This window comes from Sarcophilus harrisii, chromosome 4 (genome assembly GCF_902635505.1).
Source record: "Sarcophilus harrisii chromosome 4, mSarHar1.11, whole genome shotgun sequence".
NCBI lineage: Eukaryota > Metazoa > Chordata > Mammalia > Dasyuromorphia > Dasyuridae > Sarcophilus > Sarcophilus harrisii.
In genome coordinates, this window is record NC_045429.1 from 325,146,566 (window position 1) to 325,171,900 (window position 25,335).

Sequence of the window (25,335 nt, forward strand, 5' to 3'; positions counted from 1 at the left end):
TGGAAATGAAGAAAGAAGAACTTTCAAGGGGACCAATCCATCCCTTTCATTAACCAAGATTCTTCTCAGTCTGTGGTAACACAATTCATTGTAATGAATGGAAGATTTATTTCAGGGAAAATCTTTGATTTAAATAGATATTACTTAAGAAGTTCTTGACTTGAATATCTTTTTATATGAAATTGTAGATTTTTTTTGGTAATAAGCTATTTTTTCATTATGTGAACATATGAGTCTATATTATGCCTAATTTGAAAAAAAGGATATGTGATAAATTCAAGAAGATATTTCCTACATTGTGCTTTTCTCTGACTTTTTCTGAATACCAGTTCTCTTTTGTATATCTTATACGCTTTTCATTAATATTCTTTTCATCCTTTTATCTTTTTTGTAACACTCTTACTATTTCCTTTTCCTCTCCCAATTTCTATCCCTCTACCCCTAAAAAAATCTGATTGTCATTGTTCAGCTATATTCTAACTTTTAATGATCCAATGTGAGATTTGCTTGATAAAGGAGTGGTTTGTTGTTTCTTTCTTCAGCTCATTTTACAGATGAAAAAACTGAGGTAAGAGGACTTAAGTGAATTGCCCAGGGTCACCTATCTATTCAATTGGTAAGGCCAGATTTGAACTAAGAAAATGTGACTTATTGACTCTAGGCCTGGCAGTCTATCCATTGTATCATCTAACTGCCCTTAATAAAAACAACAAATCATAAAAATATACTAAAGAAAATTGTAACCATATACCAGCCACGAATGAAATTTTTTTCTTGGTTTGCACCTCTGTTCTGAAATTTCTCTGGTAAGAGAGAAATATTAAGATTCATTACCAGTCTTTTGAAGTTAGAACTCATCACATTGATTTTAAGTCTTTCAAAGCTGCTTTTGTTTTTGAAGTAATAATTTTATAAATTTTTCTTATTTCTGCTCACTTCACTCAACTTCAGTTTATAAAAATTTCCTTTGGCTCTCAAGGTTTCTTCTTAATGTACAATAATATTCTATTACATTTATATATTATAATTTCCTTAGCTATTCCTTAATTGATATACACCCTTTAAGTTTCCATTTATTTGCATAATAAAAGTGTTGCTATACATTTTCCCTCTACTTATAGGTCCTTTTTGTGTTTTTTTTATTTCTTTAATTACATTTAAAACAAACAAAAAAACAAAAAACAAAAAAAACACTGTATAGCCAGGCCAAAGGGTTTAAAAGATTACTTGCTTTTTTGCTATAAGCCCAAATTGCTTTCCAGAATGGTTGGACTATTTTCATTTTTATCAAGAGTTCATTAAAAGACTTCTCTTCCCAGGATCTCTCAAAATTTTCTGAATAAGTACATTTAATTTAGCTAATATCACCACTTCTTTTTATTATGTTGACATAATAATTATTATGGAAACATAAGCAATTCATATCTATTTAATTAATGATATCTTTTTAAAGTCAGGGTGTTTTTATATTTGTATGCATATAATTTCTTTGTCTCAGTAGTTAGACTTCAAAATATTGTATATTTGTGTAGTCGTTTTACCTATTTTTATCCCTTCTTGCTTTGTGATGTTAGTAACACGGACAGTTTAGATATCTGCATGGTTTTATTTTATATTTTATTTTGCTGAAATTTTAAGATTGTTTTTAGTCTGTTAGGGTCCTCTAAATAAATTTTTATCTCATCTGTAAAAACTGACAATTTTATTTTTCTTCTACCTGTACCTATTCAATTTATTTATTTTTTATATAACAGAATTATATCAAATAATAGAGGTGAATATTGATATCTTTATTTTACTTCTATCTTATAGGGAAAGGCCATCTGTTTTTTTATACTAGGAAAGCCCCATTTTTTGGTCAAATAGAATGTGTATATTCAAGCAGAAAAATTCCCATAGTAAGATTTCCTATGTACTGAGATGGTCAGGCATATTCAAATGGATCTGCTTGGGAGTACCTTGAAAAGATGCAGATGGATACATTATTGGTGGAATTGTGACTATATCCAGCCATCCTGGAGAGCAACTTAGAACTATGCTCAAAAAGCTATCAGACTGTGCATACCCTTTGACCCAGCAATGTTACTACGGTTTATATCCCAAAGAGATTCTAAAGGAGGGAAAGGGACCTGTATGTGCAAGAAAGTTTGTGGCAGCCCTCTTTGTAGTGGCCAGAAACTGGAAACTGAGTGGATGCCCATCAATTGGAGAATGGCTGAATAAATTGTGGTATATGAATATTATGGAATATTATTGTTCTGTAAGAAATGACCAACAGGATGATTTCAGAAAGGCCTGGAGAGACTTACATGAACTAATGATGAGTGAAATGAGCAGGACCAGGAGATCATTATATACTTCAACAACAATAATATATGATGATCAATTCTGATGGACATGGCCCTCTTCAGCAATGAGATGAACCAAATTAGTTCCATTTGTTCAATAATGAAGAGAACCAGCTAGACCTAGGGAAAGAACTTTGGGAGATGACTATGAACCACTACATAGAATTCCCAATCCCTCTATTTTTGTCCGCCTGCATTTTTGATTTCCTTCACAGGCTAATTGTACACTATTTCAAAGTCTGATTCTTTTTGTACAGCAAAATAACTGTTTGGACATGTATACATATATTGTATTTAATTTATACTTTAACATATTTAACATGTATTGGTCAATCTGTCATCTGGGGGGGAGGGGATGGGAGGAAGGAGGGAAAAAGTTGGAATAAAAGGATTTGCAACTGTCAATGCTGAAAAATTACCCATGCATATATCTTGTAAATAAAAAGCTATAATAATAATAAAAAAAAGAAAAGAAAAGAAGGCAAAGTCTGAGATTTGGGTTTAAATTATGTCTTAGGTGATGAATAGCTGTTAACTTTAGGCAAATCCCTCAACTTTGCTGAGTCTCAGTTTCATTATCAATAAAATGAGTTGGTTTGACCTGATAATCTTTAAGGTTCTTTCTAGTTCTAAATATATTAGCAAACCATCCATGTATGAATATAGTGGGAATTTTGTCCATGTCCTTCCTGAAGTTTGCCATAGGTCTACCACCCAACTTGTTGGAAGCTTTCCTTGTATTTTATTGAAATTATCAGAATAACAGTGGAACAGTCTGTTTATGTACTTGTTAATCCCTCAGTCTTACTCTGTAATACTCATATTTAACTCTTGTTTTTCTAGTTTCTCATTGGTTAAATGTTGTAATTTGGTAATAACTACAAAACATCTCTTTATTCCCCTATCTGATATTCATTTTTTAAATACTGGAATGTGTGATATTCCATGTCTTGCTAGAAGTAACACTGGCAGAATGTTTGTATTAAAAACATGCCTTTGTTTTCACTGGTTACTGGAATTTTATATTTTTCAAAGCCAGTATAGTCTATTGTCTCCTTCTGAGAAGAACTGGTCCATCTTTGTTCTTTCTCCCAGATATATTTACTCAGAGAAAAGCTGTATAAGTTTGTGACAGAAAGGCATGTAATGATTTGTGAAATCTTCATCAACTTGGCCTTCTCAGTTTGTATTGTTTGCAGAAACTCTTGAGTGGTTACAGAGCTCTCCCAGGGGGCTCTGTAATATTCCAGTTTTTGATGCAACTAGCAAAATTTCACCCCAAAGAGGACAATTTGGAGGACTTTCACTATCCGCTAAGAAACTTACTTTACCTTGGACTCCCCATGGCATCTCTTTTATCATAATGGTGAATGCCTTTCTTCACTATATAGATCCTGATTTTAGATATGTGGTATAGTGAATAGAGCATGTGAGTCACGGAGTAAGGAAGATCTGAGTTCAAATCTAGCCTGAGACCCTCAGTTAGGTGTGTGACACTGGGTAAGTAGTATAATCCTGTTTGCTTCAGTCATGTAAAATGGGCTGGAGAATCAAATGGCAGTTCACTCCAGTATCTTTGCCAAGAAAATCCCAAATGAGGTCCAGGAGAGTTGGAAATTATTAAAATGGTTCCACAGGAAAAATGTCTTTGCTTATGTTTATGATCAGAATGACTGAACAGAGTTTTCTGTTATATCTTTCAAGGAGCCTAAATTGAGTTTTGAATATGGACAGGAGAGCTTTGTTGGAAAAGAGACTCTTAAGTGATCTTTTGCTCAACCAAATCAAATACTTTTTCATAATTTGCAATCAATAATTAAATGGGATCTTATATTTTCTGCATCTTTTTGTCAGGTACAAAATGACAAAAATGTGGGTTATTGTTGATTATCTTTTAAAAAATGTATATACCTTTTTTATTATAGCTTTTTATTTACAAGATATATGCATGGGTAATTTTTCAGCACTGACAATTGTAAAACCTTTTGTTCCAATTTTTCCCCTCCTTCCCCCCCCCCCACCCTCTCCCCCAGATGGTAGATTGACCAATACATGTTAAATATGTTAAAGTATAAGTTAAATACAATATAAGTATACATGTCCTAACAGTTATTTTGCTGTACAAAATGAATCAGAATTTGAAATAGTATATAATTAGCCTGTTAAGGAAATCAAAAATATAGGAATTGGGAATTCAATGTAATGGTTCTTAGTCATCTCCCAGAGTTCTCTCACTGGGTGTAGCTGGTTCAATTAATTGCTGCTCTATTGGAACTGATTTGGTTCATCTCATTGCTGAAGAAGGCCACATTCATCAGAATTTATCATTGTATAATCTTATTATTGCCATGTATGATGATTTCCTGGTTCTGCTCATTTCATTCAGCATCAGTTCCTGTAAGTCTCTTCAGGTCTCTCTGAAATCACCTTGCTGCTTGTTTCTTACAGAACAATAATATTCCATAACATTCATATACCACAATTTATTCAGCCATTCTCCAATTGATGGGCATCCACTCAGTTTCCAGTTTCTGGCCACTACAAAGAGGGCTGCCACAAACATTCTTGCACATACAGGTCTCTTTTCCTTCTTTAGAATCTCTTTGGGATGTAATCCTAGTAGTAACACTGATGGATCAAAGGGTATACACAGTTTGATAACTTTTTGAGCATAGTTCTAAATTGCTCTCCAGAATGGCTGAATGTGTTCACAATTCCACCAACAATGTATTGGTATCCCAGTTTTCCCACATCCTCTCCAACATTCCTCATTATCTTTCCCTGTGTTGATTATCTTTTGCAAACACCTGCTTGTTCCTATTAACCTCAAGAAAAATGTTCTTTGTGTATAGATGGTTCATATAATGATTTTGTATGGGTGGAAGAGCAGGCATAGGTCAGTGACTGTTGATGTTATTAGTATTGTTAATAATGTATATTTTTCTTATCTTCCCTCTCCTTCAGGTACTTTTATATACCAGGTGTCCCCCAAATCAGTATAGTTTATAGCCATTGAAACTGAAAATTGCACTAAAACTTTTGGGATGATCTCTTTATTCCAAAAGTTGTGCCTCCTTTAGAACAAATAATACTTTATACATCTGGTCCAATTGAACATCTATTCTCATCTTTGTTTTCTTTAATGCTATTTATATCCCTATATTTTCTTATCATTGATTGTGATGTTTGGTTACAAGTATTCTATTTTTACTACTTTTCACAATTTATGATAGTAATCATTAGACATCTTTTTATTTTGTTTTACTTATTCTTCTATATTTATCCTTAAATACACTAGAGATCCCATTAAAGAGAGTCCATATAAAATTTTCTTTCATTTGGTGTTACTGGGTAGGTGGTGTGGTGGATAGAGCACCAGCCCTCAAGTGAGGAGGACCTGAGAACAAATCTAGCCTCAGGCACTCAACACTTCCTAGCTGTGTGGCACTAGCAAGTCACTTAACCCCAACTTGCCTCAGCAAAAAAAAAAAAAAAAAAAAAAAAAAAAGGTATAACTTTTGATAGTTGTACTATGCTTTATTAGACAATATTGCATTATATCTATGTCCATCATTTTTTCCATAAAAATCTACCAACAAATTTAGTATCTAAAACTAACATTTGCCATGTTTCTTTCTTTGGTATGCAAGTCAAGCATTTCCAGACTTTGGTGCTTACTGAACTCATTTGGTTTTCCTCTCATGGTAATAGATTTAGAATAGTTAAAATTTTGCTTTTTAATGGCCATCCATGTATTTTTTTGATGCCTATTTTCCATTTTCATTATTAATCCTTCTTTAAATAATTCAAGATTTTGTTGTTTAACCCGTATGGCATATCTTGTTCTCATTTATATTGATGACTTTATATTATTTTAGATATTCTTTATATATCATATCAAATATCATTTCCAAAATATTATAACAAAATGATAATGTTATATATTTATATTCTGATATTTTTCTTGACAAAGCAGTGGTCCTATGGTTCACATTCAATCCAGTGACTACTCCACATCCATAATAAATACTTTCTAACCTTTTAAGAAATAATCCATTTCTTTTAGTGTTCACCAAGTTCAATATCTTCAATTATTTTGAAGAAACTATGAATGTAAAAAGCTTCTACATAATCTAGAAATATCTGGTGTGTTTATTTCCTTTATTGTGAATATTTAGCTTTTATTCTACAATATGATGACCAAATATTCCATGAAATTGTTTCTTGTTGCCTTTTGATGTGATAAGACCAACTCAACCAGTTTCTCCTTTGCATCTCCAAGCTATTTAACTGTACGACTATAGTTTTCATTTAGTTGCAAAGTGATTTGCCAACTCATTTTATCTCTCAAAATTACCTGGTGAGGCAGATATTATTTTCATTTCCCAGTGAAGAAACTGGCATAATCAGAGTTTAAGAAACTTTCTTAGAGTTACACAGTCAATCAATGCCTAAAGCCACATTTTATCTGTTTTTTCTGATATTACACACAACATTTTATCTACAGTACCACCAGAATATCTCAAGGGCCTATTACTTTTGATTTCACTTACTCAAAAATGCCCATTTTAAAAATGATTACTTTCTCCAAGTTAGAAGGGAAGCAAAAATTCTTCAGATCCTACCCATCGAAGTAACAGTATTTATATATATTTATATAAGTAAGTATTTATATTTCAGTCCTTAATTCCCAATCTAGTCCTCCTTTCCATGACATCCTACTTCTTTGAAGTGATATGAGGAGTCCTTTTAACAATAGTCCATACAAAGTTTAGAGAAACTGTGAAATAGTGTGAATTCCCAAATATCAAGGAAACCATTACCAATTATTTCTAGATTGATCAGAGAGCAGCCCTTTAGATTTGTCTTCCCAGAATCTAATATAGCACACAAGGAAATACTATTTGTATTTCTATAGGTACCTGTGAAACTTTACAAGTTCATTACCATTCCTTAGGTTTCCTAGATGCTAAAATCTTCCATTGATTAGCCTTTATGCTTACCCTGACATTGAAGAATTCTAGGGAGTAGATTGAGCCATTTTTCTTTAGAAAGTATCAGACATTTTCATACAATCAAGCGCAAGTTCCCCTCATAGCCTTAGTGTAATCTAGAATACTTACCATCAATTGACAGGTCTTTTAGGAGATCTTCATATTCATCTTCTGTGAGTATGATCCCCATGTCCTTCACAAAGTCTTTTACGTTGTAAGCATCAATATTTTCTGTTTGCAAAAGATGAAAATGGTGAAAGATAATAATGTGAAGATTATATAATGTCTCCAGAATGAGAGTCCTTATCATCTCTAAATTCAACAAGAAGAGAAGAGTTGTTATTTGAGGTGAGTCTACATATAAATTATGAAAATCACTTAGGCCTTCAGAATTAGAAATTTTCCTTTCTGGTTCACATTTGATTGAAGAAGCTTATACTGAAGAATGTGAAATGGTCATCAGACAGTTGTCTGGTGAACAGTGCCAAATAGTGACGCTTTAAGTTGCATGGATATAGATAATAAATAGGGTTTGATTTTTTTCTTTTTTGCCTTTATCCCAAATGTTTTGATTTTTATAAATGTAATCCCACACTTCACCACTGCTTTGGATGATGTTGTCTGTCTCAATATTAGGAAAAGTAGATCCAGAAAATGTTACATTATAGGAAATTTAGGACGTGTTACAAAAGAAACAGAAGAGAATCTAGTAAGCTTGCAAGTGTATTTAAATAGAGTGATGACCATTTTATAATTCATCCACAACAGGTGGAATTAATATGTCATAGTTGGTATCCAGGACTCCCGAGTCTTTATCCCTGTGATGAAGGGACCCCGAAACTCTCTGAAAACTCCTTGAAAGACAGATTCTCCTTAAATCCTGCCTCTGTAAAGATCCTGCCTGAGACAAATAGTTTCATTCTTCTAACCCCATTGAATTGGAGAAACACTCATTCAGTTCTAAGATTTTCTATTCAATATTTCAGCTCAAATTTCACCCACCAGTCCTCATCTGGAACAGGCCTTGGCTTGTAGCCAAAGACTTCTATTATAAAAACGGCAATTTTAAACCCAATCCTCACAAAGGACCTAACATGCTGTGCTATGCCCTTCTATACCAAGGAAACCTCTGCTCTCTGAAATGATATTCTCTTTCAGCATTACCCTTTCTTTATCTCCCTCATCCTATTTCCCTAAATAGGGAAATGTAAAGTTTAAAAGACTTTATATCTCTTTGTTAGGATCTTTCTACTAGAAACTTTACTTTTCTGTCAGGACCTTGCCACTAAGGAATTCAGGCTTTCTGTTCATGCATAGGAAAGGCTGACTTCCCAATTCCTATAATAAACTTCTTTTTATCAGTCTAGCTTTTCAGGTTTGCAAATTTCTTTACAAAGGACCTTTGTGCCGCCAGAAGGGGGGTTCCCACAACTTCCTACCCTGTACCAATCATAAAGGGAATTTAGGGGAGCCAAACCACTTCATTTGCTTCCCTGAATCCCAAAACTGCCACTAACCTCATCAATTAACTCCCTGACCACCAGGAATCCTAATCTCATCATTTAGTTTCCTGAATCTAATTTCATCACCTTCATCCCATGCCATATCTAAAAAATTCCTGAATTTTGGCATTTTTTTTCCTCCATAAAGCCTTTTAAATCTATTCTCTTTCCTCTTTATTCACAAAACCTCAACCTTAAGTTCAAGTCATGGCACATCATTCCTTGAAGAGATGTTATAATGGCACCTTAATTGGTGTCTCCCTGCCGCAATTGTCCTTCCCTCCTCTAATTCCTCTTCCACACAGTTGCCAAAGTAGTGTTCTTTAAGCATATATCTACCGACCGTGTCATTCAGTAAACTCCCCTGGTTCCTTATTTTTCCTGGATCAAATACATAAACTTCTAATCTCAATGTATTTTAGAACCTGGTCCCAATCTATTTTTCCCTTGCCTAGCTTCTGTTCCTTACACGCTGCCTTCCACGTCTCTCTACTATCTTACTAGCTGCCCCCCATTCTCTCTCTCCTTACTTCCATCTCAGAATTTTTCTTTTCCTTCATAATAAACCACAATCTCTGTTTCCTATGAAGAAGTTTTCCTGGTTGTTGACGTCCTGCTCCAGGAGTGATAAAGGTGTGAAAATGAGGGAGCCAGGTGAAAGACTTCCTTATGAAATTTTCAAACATATTGGACAGAGACAAATATATATATATATATATATATATATATATATATATATATATATGATTCTAATGCTTATAAAGCCAATATAAACTACACTCTTTGATATTCTGTATCTTATCTAACAAGCCCAATCTACTGAGATGCAAATGATTAACCCTGGATTTTGGCCGCTTTAACAAAAATGTAAATAATCATAATACATATCAGAGCAAAATTATCATACCAATGTTCTCAAGTACATTTCTCCCAAATGCCTTTACTCTCCACTGCGGGCTGCTTTTCCTGTCCTAAGTTCAAAGGTATGTCTTTGATCTATTATATAGCGGAGTTTGCATTTTACTTCACAGTCAAGAGGATCTTTATTAATGTATTAAATAGGGTGTCTGCTATAGTAAATGGGAAGGGAAATCCATGAGTCTAGTTACTGTAAGTTTCAAAACCTGAGATGGAGTCTTACCTCCTGGATCTCTACACCTTACTCCACTACTGCTAGTGTCCTTCCTGCCAAATTATGTTATATTTATTCTTCATTTATTTATATATTTCTCCCAAAAGAAAGCAATTTCCTTCCAAGATGGGATCCCTTCATTATTTTTGCCTCTGTTTTTCCAGTGCCTAATACAAATCTAATAAGCAACTAATAAGTGTTTATAAGTTGATTATCTCTGTCAGTGCAAGTCAACAAATTATCTTTATATATATTATTTAGGAGCCTGCCTGCAAGGGAAAGTAACTTGTCTCACACAGCTAGTACGTGCTTCCTTTCATAGGTTTTTCTGAAAAAGGTGATGTTGATATTCATCTATCTTCTCCTTATAACTTCTCACTCACCTTTAATATATTTCACCTTATTCATAACTTCATTGAGGGCAACATTCCCATCAGCTGTAAGATAAAGCACAAGTGAGACAGAGACTTGTGAATGCAGAATCTCACAAAAATTACATTACATTACATTCTGAAATTATGAGATAAGCCAGAGGAATTTAATATTTTTCTCTGAACACAATCAATCATTTTGGAATTTTATCCTATTTTCTCTAGATGTTTCTTTAAAATAGTCAGCTAAGAAATGAAGATAGCTCTCAATCTGCATATTGATAATTATAATAGTAATGGTTGGCATTTACATAAGGCTTTAGGTGTTTCTAAGTGCTTTTCAAAGACTGACTTATTTTATATTTACAACAATCCTGAGCAACTGCTGTTATTATCATATCCATTTTACAGATGTGAATACTGAGGCTCAGAGAGGTTAAATGACTTGTCTAAGTGACACAGCTCGTTCATATCTAAGGCTCTGACTTCAGGTCTCCCTGACTCTGCATCTAGACCTATACATACTGTACATTTAAAATACCTCACACAATCATTCAGGAATCTTCTCTCCTATTTGCTACTGAACATCAGAAGAAACTTCTAATAGGACATTTTATTTAGGCATATGAGATTTGGGACATTTTGGCAGTAAGGTAGAACTGGCCATTTTCTATCTCTTGGCCTCCATTTTCTCCTTCATAAAATGAAGGGACTAGCTAGACTAGGCCATGTCTGTGTCTCTTCCCAACATAGATGTGATATGATACTATGAACTAAGAAACATCCTTTAAAAAAAATAGTACAAGGAAAAGAAGAGCTAGTTTTTTCTTTCAATGTTCTGAGCACAATCTTGTTTGTGGTTAACATTTTATGTATCTTTGCTTTCTCTAATTCATTAAGTATAAGACATATTGTCTATGAGGAAACAAATATATAATTTTATTATAAAAATATTATGCTTAAATAGCAATCAAATGATTCAGGTGGAAATATGTATGGCCTCAGTAGAACAACATTTCCATTTAGAAGGATAACTTTGTTAAAAGTCCAGAAACTGAAGTATTGAACTAGAGGGGAAGTTTATGCTCTTCAAGTCAAATATGTGATAAAGGACAATTAAACCTTACAATAATAACCCTATGAGATCTTTGCCACAGGAATTATTACCAGTTTTATACACTCTAAATGTCATCTTCAACTCTTTCCTTACCCCTCCTTTTCACACCTTGTAAATTGCTAAAACTTCTACAATCTTTCTGCTTGCATCTCTCAATCCACATTGTGTATTTGCATGTGTCAATTTAATTTAGATATAATATTCACTTTTGTTTTGGTGAGGTCAAATGATTCTCAAAGGCAGCCTAAGATATGAGAGAAGGTTTACAAAATATGTTGGTAGAGGGAATACATTGAAAGATCATGGGTTCCTGAAGGATTGAAAATTCATATCCTTTGTCAAGTGTAGGACCCCATTCACAAACATGTATGTATATGTATATATGTAAATATATACTTATAATTTTATATACACATATACATATATATGAAAATTTATATCTATATTTACTGTAATTATAAATTTTGGCCCAGTTGGAGGCTCTGGTTAGTCTTTTAAAATGCAGGACAATTTTAAAATGCAGGACATACATGTCTTCCATAACCATGGTGAAATCAAAATTTTTAAACATTCCACTAGCAAATCATCAGTTGCTTCCTTTATAAGATCATTGAGGCTAAGTAGATAAGAGATCATCTTCAGAAAGTAGAGTCACATATTAGGTGATTTTTTTTTTATTTTGGCCAAAAAAAGATGATAAGATATAGACATACTTAGGTTACAGTCTACTCAGTCTATTCAGACTGTGAAAACAGGGATCATTTGAGATAATAATAATAGCTGATATTTACATAATACTTTTAGTTTTGCAATACTGTACATATATGTACATTAATAAATATATATACAATGTATGTAATATATATATATATATATAATATATATTCTCATTTGATTCTCAGAATGACATCATATAGCAGGAATTATTACCATATTTCCATTTTACAGATAAGAAAAGAGAGGTTAATTGAGGAGAAATGACTTGTTCAGACTCACACAAGGAAGTGATTAAATACTTACCATCAACTGGCTGGTTACTCAAAAGTTCTTCCATTTCTTTATCTGTGAGTTGGATTCCCATCTCTCTCAGAACTTCATCCAGATTGTCAATGTTAATTTTCCCTCCTTCAGAAACAAGAAAATTGAATAGTATAATCAATAAAGTACTCATTAAGTTCTTTTTATGTTAGACACTGTACTAAAGCATAGGAATTCAAAACCAAGTCAAGTCAACAAACATTTCTTTAAGAGATTACTGCATATGAGGTAATATCTTAAGGTCCTGATAATAAAAGGAAAATCAAAAGCACTGTCTCTGCCCTCAAGGAGTTCAGTCTGTGATAATTGAGATAAATTAGAAAAATATGGAATTGTGTACATTTAATCATTATATGAATTTCAAAACTGGATTTGTGATTTCTAATTTGCGTTTGAGATAATACAAATTTTTAAGGACACACATGGAGACTAATTGGGAGAATTTGGAAGATATGTTTCTGTGATATTGGTCCAAGAGACTCTGACAAATATTTTGAGAGAAACCTCCATAGTACATAGTAAGAAATGAATTGGTCAGGGCTGATGAATTCTGGCAAAGCAGACAGCTAATGTACATATTTTGGCCAAGATCTTTGAAGTTTTCTACAGTAACAGGATTTGGTAAATTGCTTCCTCCAGGGTGGCTGTACATAAAAAACTGGAATTCATGACAGAGTAACACTAAATCAATATATTTCAAGAATAAGAGAATTCATATAATCACTGAGAACAAAAAAACCTACACTTTTCCACTCACCTTTCAGATTCTGAAGAGCATTCATTAAGTCTTTCAGATTCACTTTTCCATTGGCTATAAGAGAAGATGCAATTCAGGTCACAGAGAAAGTAAAATAGAATTAAAATAATAGCACACAGTTCGTCATTTTTTAAACTCAGCCTGTATAGACTGTTGTATTCCTTCTTTGCTCCATCAAATGGGAATGAAGAAATAAGAAGAGCTCTCAAGGGGACAAATCCATCTCCTTTTCATTAACCAAGATTCTTCTCTCTGACAACACAACTCATTGTAGTGAATGGAAGGTTTATTTCAAAGAAAATTTTTGATTCAAACAGATATTACTACTACACAAAGTCTTGACTTGATTATCTTTTTACACGAAATTTTCTTGATAAAGGAGTGTTTTGCTCTTTCTGTCTCCAGCTCATTTTACAAATAAGGAAATTGATGCAAGAGCACTTAAGTGAATTGTCCAGAGGTTTTCTTGATAAAGGAGTGTTTTGCTCTTTCTGTCTCCAGCTCATTTAACAAATAAGGAAATCGATGCAAGAGCATTTAAGTGAATTGTCCAGCATCACCTATCTCATCAGTATCTAAGACCAAATTTGAAATAAGGAAGATGTGATTTATTGACTCTAGCCTGGCAATCTATCCATTGCATCATCTAGTGACCCCTAAAGAGAACCCCAAGTCATAAGAATAAAAGTATAATATAGAAAAATATATCCACACACCAGTCATGTGTGAAAATTTTTGTCTTGTTCTGCCCCTCTATTCTGTAACTTTTCTGGCAAGTGATGAAGTCAGAGCTCATTATATTAAATTTAAGTCTTTCAAAGTTGCTTTTCTTTTTGAAGTAATTATTTTATAAATTTTTCTTGGCTCATTTCAGTCAGCTTCAGTTCATAAAAGTCTGCCTTTGTTTCTCTGAACCTATCCTTTATGCTTTTTCTTATGGTGTAATAATATTCTATTGCATTTATATATTATAATTTCCTTAGCTGTTCCCTCAGCTTATACATTTCCCTTTATTTGCTATAACAAAAAGTGCTGCTATACAATTTTTTCTACTTATGGGTCCAGTATGTGTTTTTTTGATTTCTTTAAGGACATAAACAAACCAGCATTGTATAGCTGAGCCAAAGGGTATAAAAAGTTTACTTATTTTATTGCTATAAGCTCAAATTGTTTTCCAGAATGTTGGATCAATGTTATGAGCCAGAACTTGAAACAAGGTGATAACTCAATGGAATTGATGGAAGCAATGCTTGTGTGCTTGGGTTTGCACCTCTAAGAGTTTACACATTGGAGGTCACACATTAGAGCTCACACCTTTAAGAGAGTTTACACATTAGAGCTCACACATTGGAGTTCACAAGTGTGGGAGATACACAAAGTTAATTTTATAACTTTGTGAATTCATACCTCCCATAATCTCACTCTCAGAGAAGGAGTCAACCTTTGAGTTTACACCTCTAAAAGAGCATAAAAAAGAGCTTGTCAGTCAGTTTGGAAGATTGCCAGGAGTCGGAGTTGAGCTAGAGGCAGAAGCTGGCAGAGGCAAAAGACTAGCAACGAGAGCTCTTGGAACCAAAGAAAGCTCAAGTCAGACAGTGGGAGATTAGAGACTACTAAGCTAGAGACTACAGTCGGGCAGAACAAAGGAATTGAAGGAGTAGAACCAAGATTCAGAGGGAGCTGGAGGCGCCAAAGAACAAGCTGCAAGAGCTCTTGGAACCAAGGAGTGAGATAGGCCGCTAAGAAAACTAAGCGGGCTATATTGAAGGAGACAATAAAAGATTTGAACTTTTATCACCTGGCTGCATTTGAGGTGATTATTACTCTGAACCAAAACTAAGGCTGTCTCCAGAGAACTTCCCCAAGAAAACTGCTCCCAGAGAACCATCATATATTATAAAAAAGAAGAGAACACCACAAATCAATTCTCAGCTTCACCAAGAGTTAATTAAAATACTTGTCTTCTTTGGACCTCTCAAATTTTTCTCAATAAGTACATTAATTTAGTTAATATTATCTCTTCTTTTTATTATGTGGACATGACCCAAACATGAGTAATTTATACCTATTTAATTAATTGTATTAGCAAACCATCCACATCTGAATATCATGTGACTTTTGTCCATGTTCTTCCTGACGCTTGCCATAGGGCTACCACCTAACTTGCTTGGAGGTTTCCTTGCCTTATACTGTTATTATCAGGATAGCAGTGGAGCACTCTCATTATCTATTTGTTAACCCCTCACCCTTACCCTGTGATAACCATATTTAACTCCTGTTCTTCCTAGTTTCTCATTGGTTATGTGTTGTAGTTTGGTAATAACTACAAAGCATCTTTCTATTTCCCTGTATGTGAAATTCATTTTTAAATTTTGGGAAGTATGATAATCCATGTCTGTGTTAGTGTTAGAAATAACACTGGCAGGACATTTGTATTAAAAATGGACCTTTGTTTTCACAGGAAACTTGGTGTAATTAATGGAGTTTTACATTTCCCAAAGCCAAAATATAGCCTACTATCTCCTTTTGGGAAGAACTAGTCCATCTTTGTCCTTTCTCCCAGATACACTTGCTCAGGGATAAGTTGTCTTAAGTTTGTGATATAAAGACGTGTCATGATTTGTGTAATAGAAATTCTTTTTCTACTTGGTCTTCCCATTGTGGAGTGTTTGCAAAAATTCTTGAGTGGTTACAGAGCTCTCCCAAGAAGCTCTGCAATATTCAATTTTTGATTCAACTAGCAAAATTTCATCTCCAAAGAGGCTCCCCCTGGAAGACTTCACTATTCATCAAGAAACTCAATTTACTTTGGATTCTCCATGGTATCTCCTTTATCACAGTGGTGAATCTCTTCACTTATAGATCCTGATTTTAGATATGTGGTGTAGTGAAAAGGGCAGGTGAGTCATGGAGTAAGGAAAACCTGAGTTCAAATCTGGCCTCAGACACTTAATTAGGTGTGCAACACTGGGCAAGTAGTGTAATGTTGTTTGCCTCAGTCATGTAAAATGGGCTGGAGAAACAAATGGCAGTTCACTCCAGTATCTTTGCCTAGAAAATCCTAAATGAGGTCTAGGAGAGTTGGACAGAATTGAAATGACTCAATAGGGAATATGTCTTTCTTTATATTTATGATCAGAAGAGCACTGAAAAGGGTTGCTCCTGTTGTATCTTTCAAGGAACCCAAACTGATTTTTGCACATCAACAGGAGAGCTTTGTTGGAAAAGAGATTTTCAAGTTCAACCAAATAAAATGCTTTTTCATAATTGTCAAGCAGTAATTAAAATGGGATCTTATATTCTCTGCATCTGTCAGCTACAAAATGACAAAGATGTGGCCATTGGTGACCATCTTTTGCAAACACCTATTTGATCCTTACTAAACCCTCAAGAAAGGTACGCTTTAATTGTTTATATATGGCTCATAAAACAATTTTTTGTTAGTGGAACAGTAGGCATAGATCAGTGACTATTGATGTTTTCTCAGTCATCTTTATTATTATTATTCAATTTATCAATAAGATATATATTTTTAATATCTTCCCTCTATTTCAGATTCCTTCATAAGTGTCCCAAAAGTCTTAGTATAGTTTATTGTAATTTAAGCTGAAAACTGCACTAAGGCTTTTGGGATGGTTTCTTTAATCATAATTATGTCTCCTTTAAAACAAATAATACTTTCTCTGTTCACTTGTTCCATTGAGCATATATTCTCATCTTTGTTCTCTTTAATGCCCATTTTTATCCCTCCTATATAATCTTATCCTGGATTGTGATGTTTGGTTACAAGCATTTCATCTTCACTACTCTTCATAATTTATTATACTAATCATTAGATATCTTTGCATGGTCTTTTACTTATTGTTTTATATTTATCCTTAAATGCATCAGAGGTTTTATTAGAAGGATTCCATACAAAGTTTTCTTTAAATTGGTATAATTTTTGATATTTTCACCATGCTTTATGAGACAATATTTCTTCATATCTATGTCCATTATTATTCTCCTTGAAATTTACTAACAAGTTTACTATCTAAAATTAATGTTGTTATGTTTCTTCACTTGATATGTAAGTCAAACATTTTCTGACTAAGGTGATTACTGGGCTCATTAGTTTTCCTCTTGTGACAATAGATATAGAATGGTTAAAGTTCTGCTTTTTAATGGCCATCCATGTATTTTTTGATGCTTATTTTATATTTTCATTATTAATCCTTGTTTAAATAATTCCGAATTATCATATGCCATATGTCTTTTCCCACTGTTATGTTCATAACAATATTATTTCATATATTTTTATGTATCATTTCAAACATCATCTTCAAAATATTGTAACAAAAAAGTTTTGTATTTTAATATTCTGAACTTTTTCTTGATAAAGCAGTAGTCCTGTTGTTCACAGCTTATCCAGTGATTACTCAACATCCATAATAAATACTTTCTAACTTGTTAAGAAATAATCTATTTCTTCTGCTGTTCATCATTTCCAATAGTGCCAATTCTTTTCTTGAAGAAAAAAATTCTTTTCTTGCCCAACCTGTCCCCCAAGCTGCTCTAAATTATTTTAAATAATGACTCTAAACAAATTTTAGAGCATCAGAACATCCCCCAAAAATGGAGTAGAACATTTTCCAGCTGAAGGCACCTTAGAAGATCAGCAGAAAAGGTCTGTGGAACCAGAGTGGGAGCCTAGCATGTAATCCCAGCCCAGGTTGCACTAGTGTAGACCTGGCCCTATCCCCGGCCACAGACCCAGCCCTGCCAGGCCCAGTCTGGACCCTAACACCAACAAAGAGTTAAAAGCCTACGAAAAGGCTAGGAAAATGAGCAGACAACAAAAAAAGTTTCTGACTACTGAAAGTTATTATGGTGACAAGGAATATCAAAACATAGTCAGAAGATGATACAGTCATCAAAGCCCCTACATCTAGAGCTTTCAAGAAAAATAAGAATTGGGCTCAGATCAAGGAAGAGCTCAAAAGGCATTTGGAAAATCAAGTAAGAGAGATAGAAGAAACCTTAAAGAAAGAATTGAGAGTAATTCAAAAGGAAATGTAAAAAACTAATGAGAAGAATGCCTGAAAAAACAAAATTAGCCATTTGGGAAAAGAGGTACAAAAGATCACTGAGGAAAATAATTTCTCAAAAAATAGAATTGAGCAAATGGAAGCTAATGACTTTATGAGAAATCAAAGTACAATAACACAAAACAAAAAAAATGAAAAATGTGAAATACCTTATTGGGAAAACAATTCACCTGGAAAGTAGATCCAGAAGAGATAATTTTAAAATCATTGGTCTATCTGAAAGTTATAATAAAAAAAGAGCTGGACATAATCTTTCAAGAAATTATCAAGGAAAACCATCTTGATATTCTAGAACCAGAACATAAAATTGAAATTGAAAGAATCCACGGATTATCTCCTAAAAGAAATACCAAAATGAAAACTCCCAGGAATATTATAGCCAAATCCCAGAACTCCCATGTCAAGGGGAAAACATTGTAAACATTTAGAAACAATTTAAGCCTAGTGGAGTTACAGTCAGAACAACATAGGTTTTAGCAGCTTCTATATTAGAGCTTGGAATGTAATATTCTGGAGCAAAGGAGCTAGGATTACAACCAAAAATCATCTACCTAGCAAAACTGTATATAATTCTTAAAAAGAAATGGTGGTCATTCAGTGAAATACAGGATTTTCAAACATTTATCATAGAAAGACCAGCCCAGAATGGAAAATTTGATTTTCAAATACAGTACTCTAGAGAAGCACAAGATGGTAATTAGGAAAGTGATATATAAGGGATGTAAGATGGTTTATCTGTTTACATTCCTACATGGGAATATGATACTTATAATTCATTAAAACTTTCTCATTATTATGGCAGTTAGAAGGAGTATATATAGACAGAGGGCACAGATGTGAGTTGAATATGAAGGGATAAACTAATGAAATTAAATGATGAGAGAATATTATACTAGGAGAAAGAAAAAGGGAGAAGTGGAATTTATCTGCCATAAAAAGAGGCAAGCAAAGCTTTTATAGTCGAGGGGAAGAGGGGGAAAAAAGGGGAAAAAACTGAAACATACTGTCATCAGAATTGACTCAAGAAGAAATAACATACAAACTCACTATCTTACCCTGTGAAAGTGATAAAAGAGAAGGTGTACTGGGGAAGGGACTGATCAGTGTTCAAAACACTTTTTGAGGAGGGACGAAGTGAAAGGAGACAGAGAATAAATGGAGGGAAATACAGTTAGCAATAGTAATTGTAAAAATAATTTCAAAGCAAGCTTCTCTGATAAGGCCTTATTTCTCAAACATAGAGGGAACTGGGTCAAGTTTATAAAAAAATAAGAGCCATGCTCCAATTGACAAATGATCAGTAGATATGATTTGTGCCCAAAGACACATTCATGCATATCCTTTGACCTAACAATGCCACTACTTGTCACGAATATGAAAAGAGTTTCAAGGAAAAAAAAAGACTTACTTGTACAAAAAACAGTCAAAGCAACTCTCAGGGCAAAATAATTGGAAATTGAGGGGATGCCCATTAATTGGGGAATGGCTCATCAAACTGTGATGTATGTTTATGTGGAATATAACTGATCTGTGGGAAATGATGAGCAGGATGCTCTCAAGACAAAAAAACCAAAACCAAACTGTGGAATGTCCTTTATGAATTCAGGCAAAGTGAAATGTACTGTATACAGAGTAACAGCAATGTTCTGGGATGACCAGCTATGAATGATTGCTGTTCTTAGTACTACAGTCATCAATGACTATTCTGAAGGACATATGATAAAAAATCTTATCTATGTCCAGAGAAGGAACTGATTATTTCTGAATATAGATTAAAGCATTCACTCTTTCCTCTCCCTCCCTCCCTCCTTCTCTAGCCCCCCTCTTTCTCTCTCTTTTCTGTCTCTGTCTCTCTCTCAACTTATTTTTTTTGAGGGTTTTTATTTTCATTAAGGTAGGAGATCTTTGTTTTCTTTACAACTTGTCTTTTATGGAAATGTTTTGTATAACACTGTACAAGTGGTTTCTTAATTGTGGGTAGGGATAAGGGAGAGAACCTAGGACACAAAAATTTTAAAACCAAATGTAAATATTTTTGTTTTGAAAGTAACTGGGGAGAAATAGTGAATAAATAAAATAGAACAGAAAAAAAGTAAAAAAAGTATCAGACATTTTCACACAAGCCCAGGTTCTGCTCATAGGCACAGTATAATCTGGAATACTTACCATCAATTGGTAGGTCTTTCAGGAGATCTTGATATTCATCTTCTGTGAGTATGATCCCCATGTCCTTCAGCAAGTCTTTTACGTTTAGAGCATCAATATTTTCTGTTCACAAAAGATGAGAATGGTGAAAGATGGGAATGTGGGGAATATCTAGTGACTCTAAAATGGGAAAGATAAACATTTGAGTCTTATTGTCTCCAAATTCAATAAGGAGAGGAGAGTTATTATTTGAGGTGAGTCTACATATAAATTATGGAAAGTCAGGTGTTCAGAATTAGAAATTTTTCTTCCTAGTTCAGGCAAATATGTTTGGGTTGAATGAATACTAGGGAACGTGAACTGTGTCAAATAGTGATGCTTTAAGTTGCATGGATGTAGCTAATAAGTAGGGTTTGATTATCTTTGCCTTTATCCCAATTGTTTTGATTCTTCTGAATGCAATCCATACTTCACCAATGGCTAGGTGATCTAGAATGTTGTCTGTCACAATCTTAGGAAAAGTATAGAGCCAGAAAATATTTTACATCCTAGGAAATTCAAGACTTGCTAGAAAAGAAACGGAAGAGAATCTAAAAAGCTTGCAAATGTATTTAAATAGTGATGACCATTTCATAATTTATCCACAACAGATATTGTTAATGTCACAGTTGTTATCCTGGACTCCTAAAAGTCTTTCTCCCTACATCCCACGCCATATCTAAAAAATGCCTGAATCTTGGCATTTTTCCTCCATAAAATCTTTCAAATCTACCGTCTTTCCTCTCTATCCACACAACCACACCTTAAGTTCAAATCATGGCCCATCACTCCTTGAAGAAATGTTACAATGGCACCTTAATTGGTGTCTCCCTGCTTCAATTTCCCCCTTTAATTCTTCTTCCACACAGTTGCCAAAGTAATGTTCTTTAAACATATATCTACTGATCATGTCTTGGATCAAATTCATAAACTCCTATTTCTATGGATTTTAGAACCTGGCCCCAATCTATCTTTCCCTTGCCTAGCTTCTATTCCTCACACATGGCATTTCATGTCTCTCTCTTATCTTATTAGCTGTCTCCCATTCTCTCCCTCCTTACTTCCACCTCAGAATTTTTCTTTTTCTTCAGGATAAATCACAATCTCTGCCTTCTATAAGGAGGCTTTCCTGATTCCCCAACTGTTAGAGCCCTCCTTCCCAAATTATGTTGTACTTATTCTGCATATATATATATATATATATATATATATATATATATATATATGTTTCTCCTAAGAGAAAGCAACTTTCTTCTGAGATGGGACCACTTCATTGTTTTTGCCTTTGTTTCTCCAGTGCCTAGCATAGATATAATAGGCAACTAAAAAATGCATGCAAGTTGATTTTCTCTGTCAGTGCAGGTCAATTATCTTTATATATACTGTTTAGGAGCCTGCCTTCAAGGGAAAGTAATTTGCCCCACACAGCTAGTAAGTGCCCCACTGTGCCATGATTCCTTTCATGGGTTTTTCTGAAAAATGTGATGTTGAAGTTCACCTACCTTCTCATTATTTCTCACTCACCTTTAATATATTTCACCTCATCCATAATTTCATTGAGGGCAATATTCTCATCAGCTGTAAGATAAAGCACAAGTGAGACAGAGACTTGGGGATGCAGAACCTTAAAAAATTGCATTACATTACATTCTGAAATTATAAGATAAGTCAGAGGGAGTTAACATTTTTCTCTGAACTCAATCAATTACCTTGGAATTTTATCCTATTGTCTCTAGATGTTTCTTTAATATAGTCAGCTAAAAAATGAAAAAAAGTTCTCAATCTATAAATTGATGATAATAGTAATAGTAATGATTAGCATTTTTAATAAGAATTTAGGGGTTTCTAAATGCTTTTCAAAGACTGACTCATTTTATTTTTACAACAATCCTGAGTGACTGATGTTATTATCATGTCCAGATGTGGATGCTGAGGCTTAGAGAGGTTAAATAACTTGCCTAAGGAACACAGCTAGTTCATGTCTAAGATTCTGTCCTCAAGTCTTCCTGACTCTTCATCTAGACCTATATATACTGTACCATTAAAATACCTCACACAATCATTCAGGGATCTTCTCTTCTCTTGCAACTGAACACCAGAAGAACTTCTAATAGGACATTTTATTTAGGCATATGAGCTTTGGGACATTTTGGCAGTAATATAGAGAGAATTGGGCACTTTCTATCTCTTCTCCATTTTCTGCATTATAAAATGAAGGGACTAGACTAGGCCATGTCTGTGTCTCCTGCCAGTATGATCCTATGGACTAAGAAACTGCCTTTTTTTTTTAATAACCCAAGGAAAAGATATGCTAGGTTTTTTCTTTCAATGTTATGACCACAATCTTGTATGTGATTAATGTTTCATGTATCTTTGCTTTCTCTAATTGATTGTGAGACAGATTGTCTATGAGGAAGCAAATATATAATTTTATTATAAATTATTATGCTTACATAGCAGTTAAATGATTCAGGTGGAATAAGTATGGCCCCAGTAGAAGAACAATTCCATTTAGGAGGATCACTTTGTTAAAGTCCAGAAATTGAAGCACTGAACTAGAGAGGATGTTTATGCTATTCAAGTCAAATATGTGATAAAGGACAAAATTAAGTATTACAATAATAACCCTGTGAGAACTTGGCTACAGGAATCATTAACAGTTATGTATACTCTAAATGCCATCTTCAACTCTTTCCTTATTCCCTTCTCTTCACATCTAGTCAAATGCTAAGATTTGTTATTTTTCCTTTTACAGTCTCTCTGCTTGGATCTCTCAACTCACATTCACATTGTGCATTTAAAGATGTCAATTTAATTAAATATAGTTTTCACTTTTGTTTTGAGGGGCACAAATGGCTGTCAAAAGCTGTATAAGAAATGAGAGAATGTGTTGGTAGAAGGAATATGTTGAAAAGTCATAGGTTCCTGAAGCACTGAAAATTTATAGCCTTTGTCAACTAGTCAGAATAGCATAGAATCTCATTCATACACATACACACACACGTGTATATACATTACAATACATTATACACACGTATCACACATGTACGCACACACATATTACATGTGTAAATGCCACACACATTACAATATGTACATATTACACACATACACATACTTTTTATGTATACATATATATATGTTTTTTTTTCTTTTCTTTTTTTTTTTTTTTTGGCTGAAGCAATTGGGGTTAAGTGAACTGTACAAAGTCACACAGCTAAGAAGTGTTAAGTATCTGAGACCAGATTTGAACTCGGGTCCTCCTGACTTCAGGGCTAGTACTCTATCCACTGTACCACCTACCTGCCCTACCAGTAAATTTCTTAGGAAGATCTCAACTCAGTTCTTCTTGAGTCCAAGTCCAGTAATCGAAAATTTTATCTGGCTGGTTAGGATTCCCTGAATACTGTAATACTGGGCTTGTCCCATTAAAGATGGCCATCAGGTGGGCTCAGGGAAGGACTATGGTGAAGAGTCAGCAATCTTCCATTCCTATGTTCTACCTCAGTGGCATTTGTGGAAACTCTTGACTTGAAATTTCAGCCAGAAATAATATTTAAACATTCATTTTAATGAGCTTTTTGTATAGGAAATTTTTTCTTATGAATATAAATAGGATTCTTTAGAATTTGAGACAGGAAAGAAATGTCTTTCCCCGAAGCAAACAGGAACATAAGAAATGCTTACCCTCAACTGGCAGGTTACTCAATAGTTCTTCCATTTCTTTATCTGTAAGCTGGATCCCCATCTTTCCCAGAACTTCGTCCAGATTGTCAGTGTTAATTTTCCCTCCTTCAGAAATAAGAAAATTGAATAATGTAATCAATAAAGCACTAATTAAGTCGTTATATGTTAGGCACTGTCTCAAACCATAAAAATTCAAAATCAAGTCAAGTCAACAAGTATTTATTACATGCAAGACAATCTCTTAAAATCCTGGTAATAAAAGGAAAATCAAAAGCACTGTCTCCGCCCTCAAGGAATTCAATGTGTGAGATAAATACGAAAAATATGGAATTGTGCCCAAGATCAACAGATTATATAAAACCTACGTGTAAATTCAATTATATGAATTTCAGAATTGGATTCTTCATTTCTAATTTGTGGGTGAGATAATACAAAATTCTAAGGACACATATGGAGAGTCATTGGAAGAACTTGGAAGGAAGATGGTCTGATCCTGTATATTGGTCTAAGAGACTCTGACAAATATTTTGAGAGAAACCTCCTTAGCACAAAGTAAGGAATAAATTGGTCAGGGCTGATAGATTCTGACAAAGCAGACAGCTAATTACATATTTTGTCCAAGAGCTTTGAAGTTTTCTACAGAACAGGGTCTGGTGAATTGCCTTCTCTAGGATGGCTGTATATAAAGAACTGGGAATCGTGACAGAGAAACAATCAGTAATTTGGAAGTATAAGAGAATTAGTAATTTGAGAACAAATAAAACAGTTTTCCACTTACCTTTCAGATTCTGTAGAGCATTTATTAAGCCTTTCAAATTCACTTTTTCATTATCTATAAGAGAAGGTGTAATTCAAATCAGAAAGTAACAGAGAATTACAATAGCACAAAGTTCAGTATTTTGTAAATTCAGCGTATAAAGACCATTGTATTCCTTCCTTGCTCTATCAAATGGGAAAGAAGAAAGAAGAGGAGCTCTCAGGGAGATAAATTCATCCCTTTCATTTACTAAGATTCTTCTGACTCTGTATTAAATGGAAGATTTATTTCAGAGAAAATCTTTAATTCAAACAGATATTACTTCAGAAGTTCTTGACTTGAGTATCTTTTTTACACAAAA

The 25,335-nt window shown here is 33.8% G+C and overlaps 1 protein-coding gene and 1 long non-coding RNA gene across 2 annotated transcripts in view; one reads left to right on the forward strand and one right to left on the reverse strand.

The window, feature by feature from the left end:
- EFCAB3 (EF-hand calcium binding domain 3) overlaps positions 1 to 25,335 on the reverse strand; it is a 203,745-nt gene that overhangs the window by 77,643 nt on the left and 100,767 nt on the right. Inside the window, exons 25-32 of the mRNA XM_031965939.1 lie at positions 24,996 to 25,049; positions 24,218 to 24,322; positions 22,055 to 22,108; positions 20,513 to 20,614; positions 13,260 to 13,313; positions 12,485 to 12,589; positions 10,360 to 10,413; positions 7,472 to 7,573 (exon numbers count right to left, since the gene is read on the reverse strand). Coding sequence (XP_031821799.1) covers positions 7,472 to 7,573; positions 10,360 to 10,413; positions 12,485 to 12,589; positions 13,260 to 13,313; positions 20,513 to 20,614; positions 22,055 to 22,108; positions 24,218 to 24,322; positions 24,996 to 25,049 — 630 coding nt within the window. The remainder of the gene's footprint in view (positions 1 to 7,471; positions 7,574 to 10,359; positions 10,414 to 12,484; positions 12,590 to 13,259; positions 13,314 to 20,512; positions 20,615 to 22,054; positions 22,109 to 24,217; positions 24,323 to 24,995; positions 25,050 to 25,335) is intronic.
- The window catches only part of LOC116423283, a 132,326-nt gene that overhangs the window by 58,661 nt on the left and 48,330 nt on the right, over positions 1 to 25,335 (forward strand). The window lies entirely within an intron of this gene.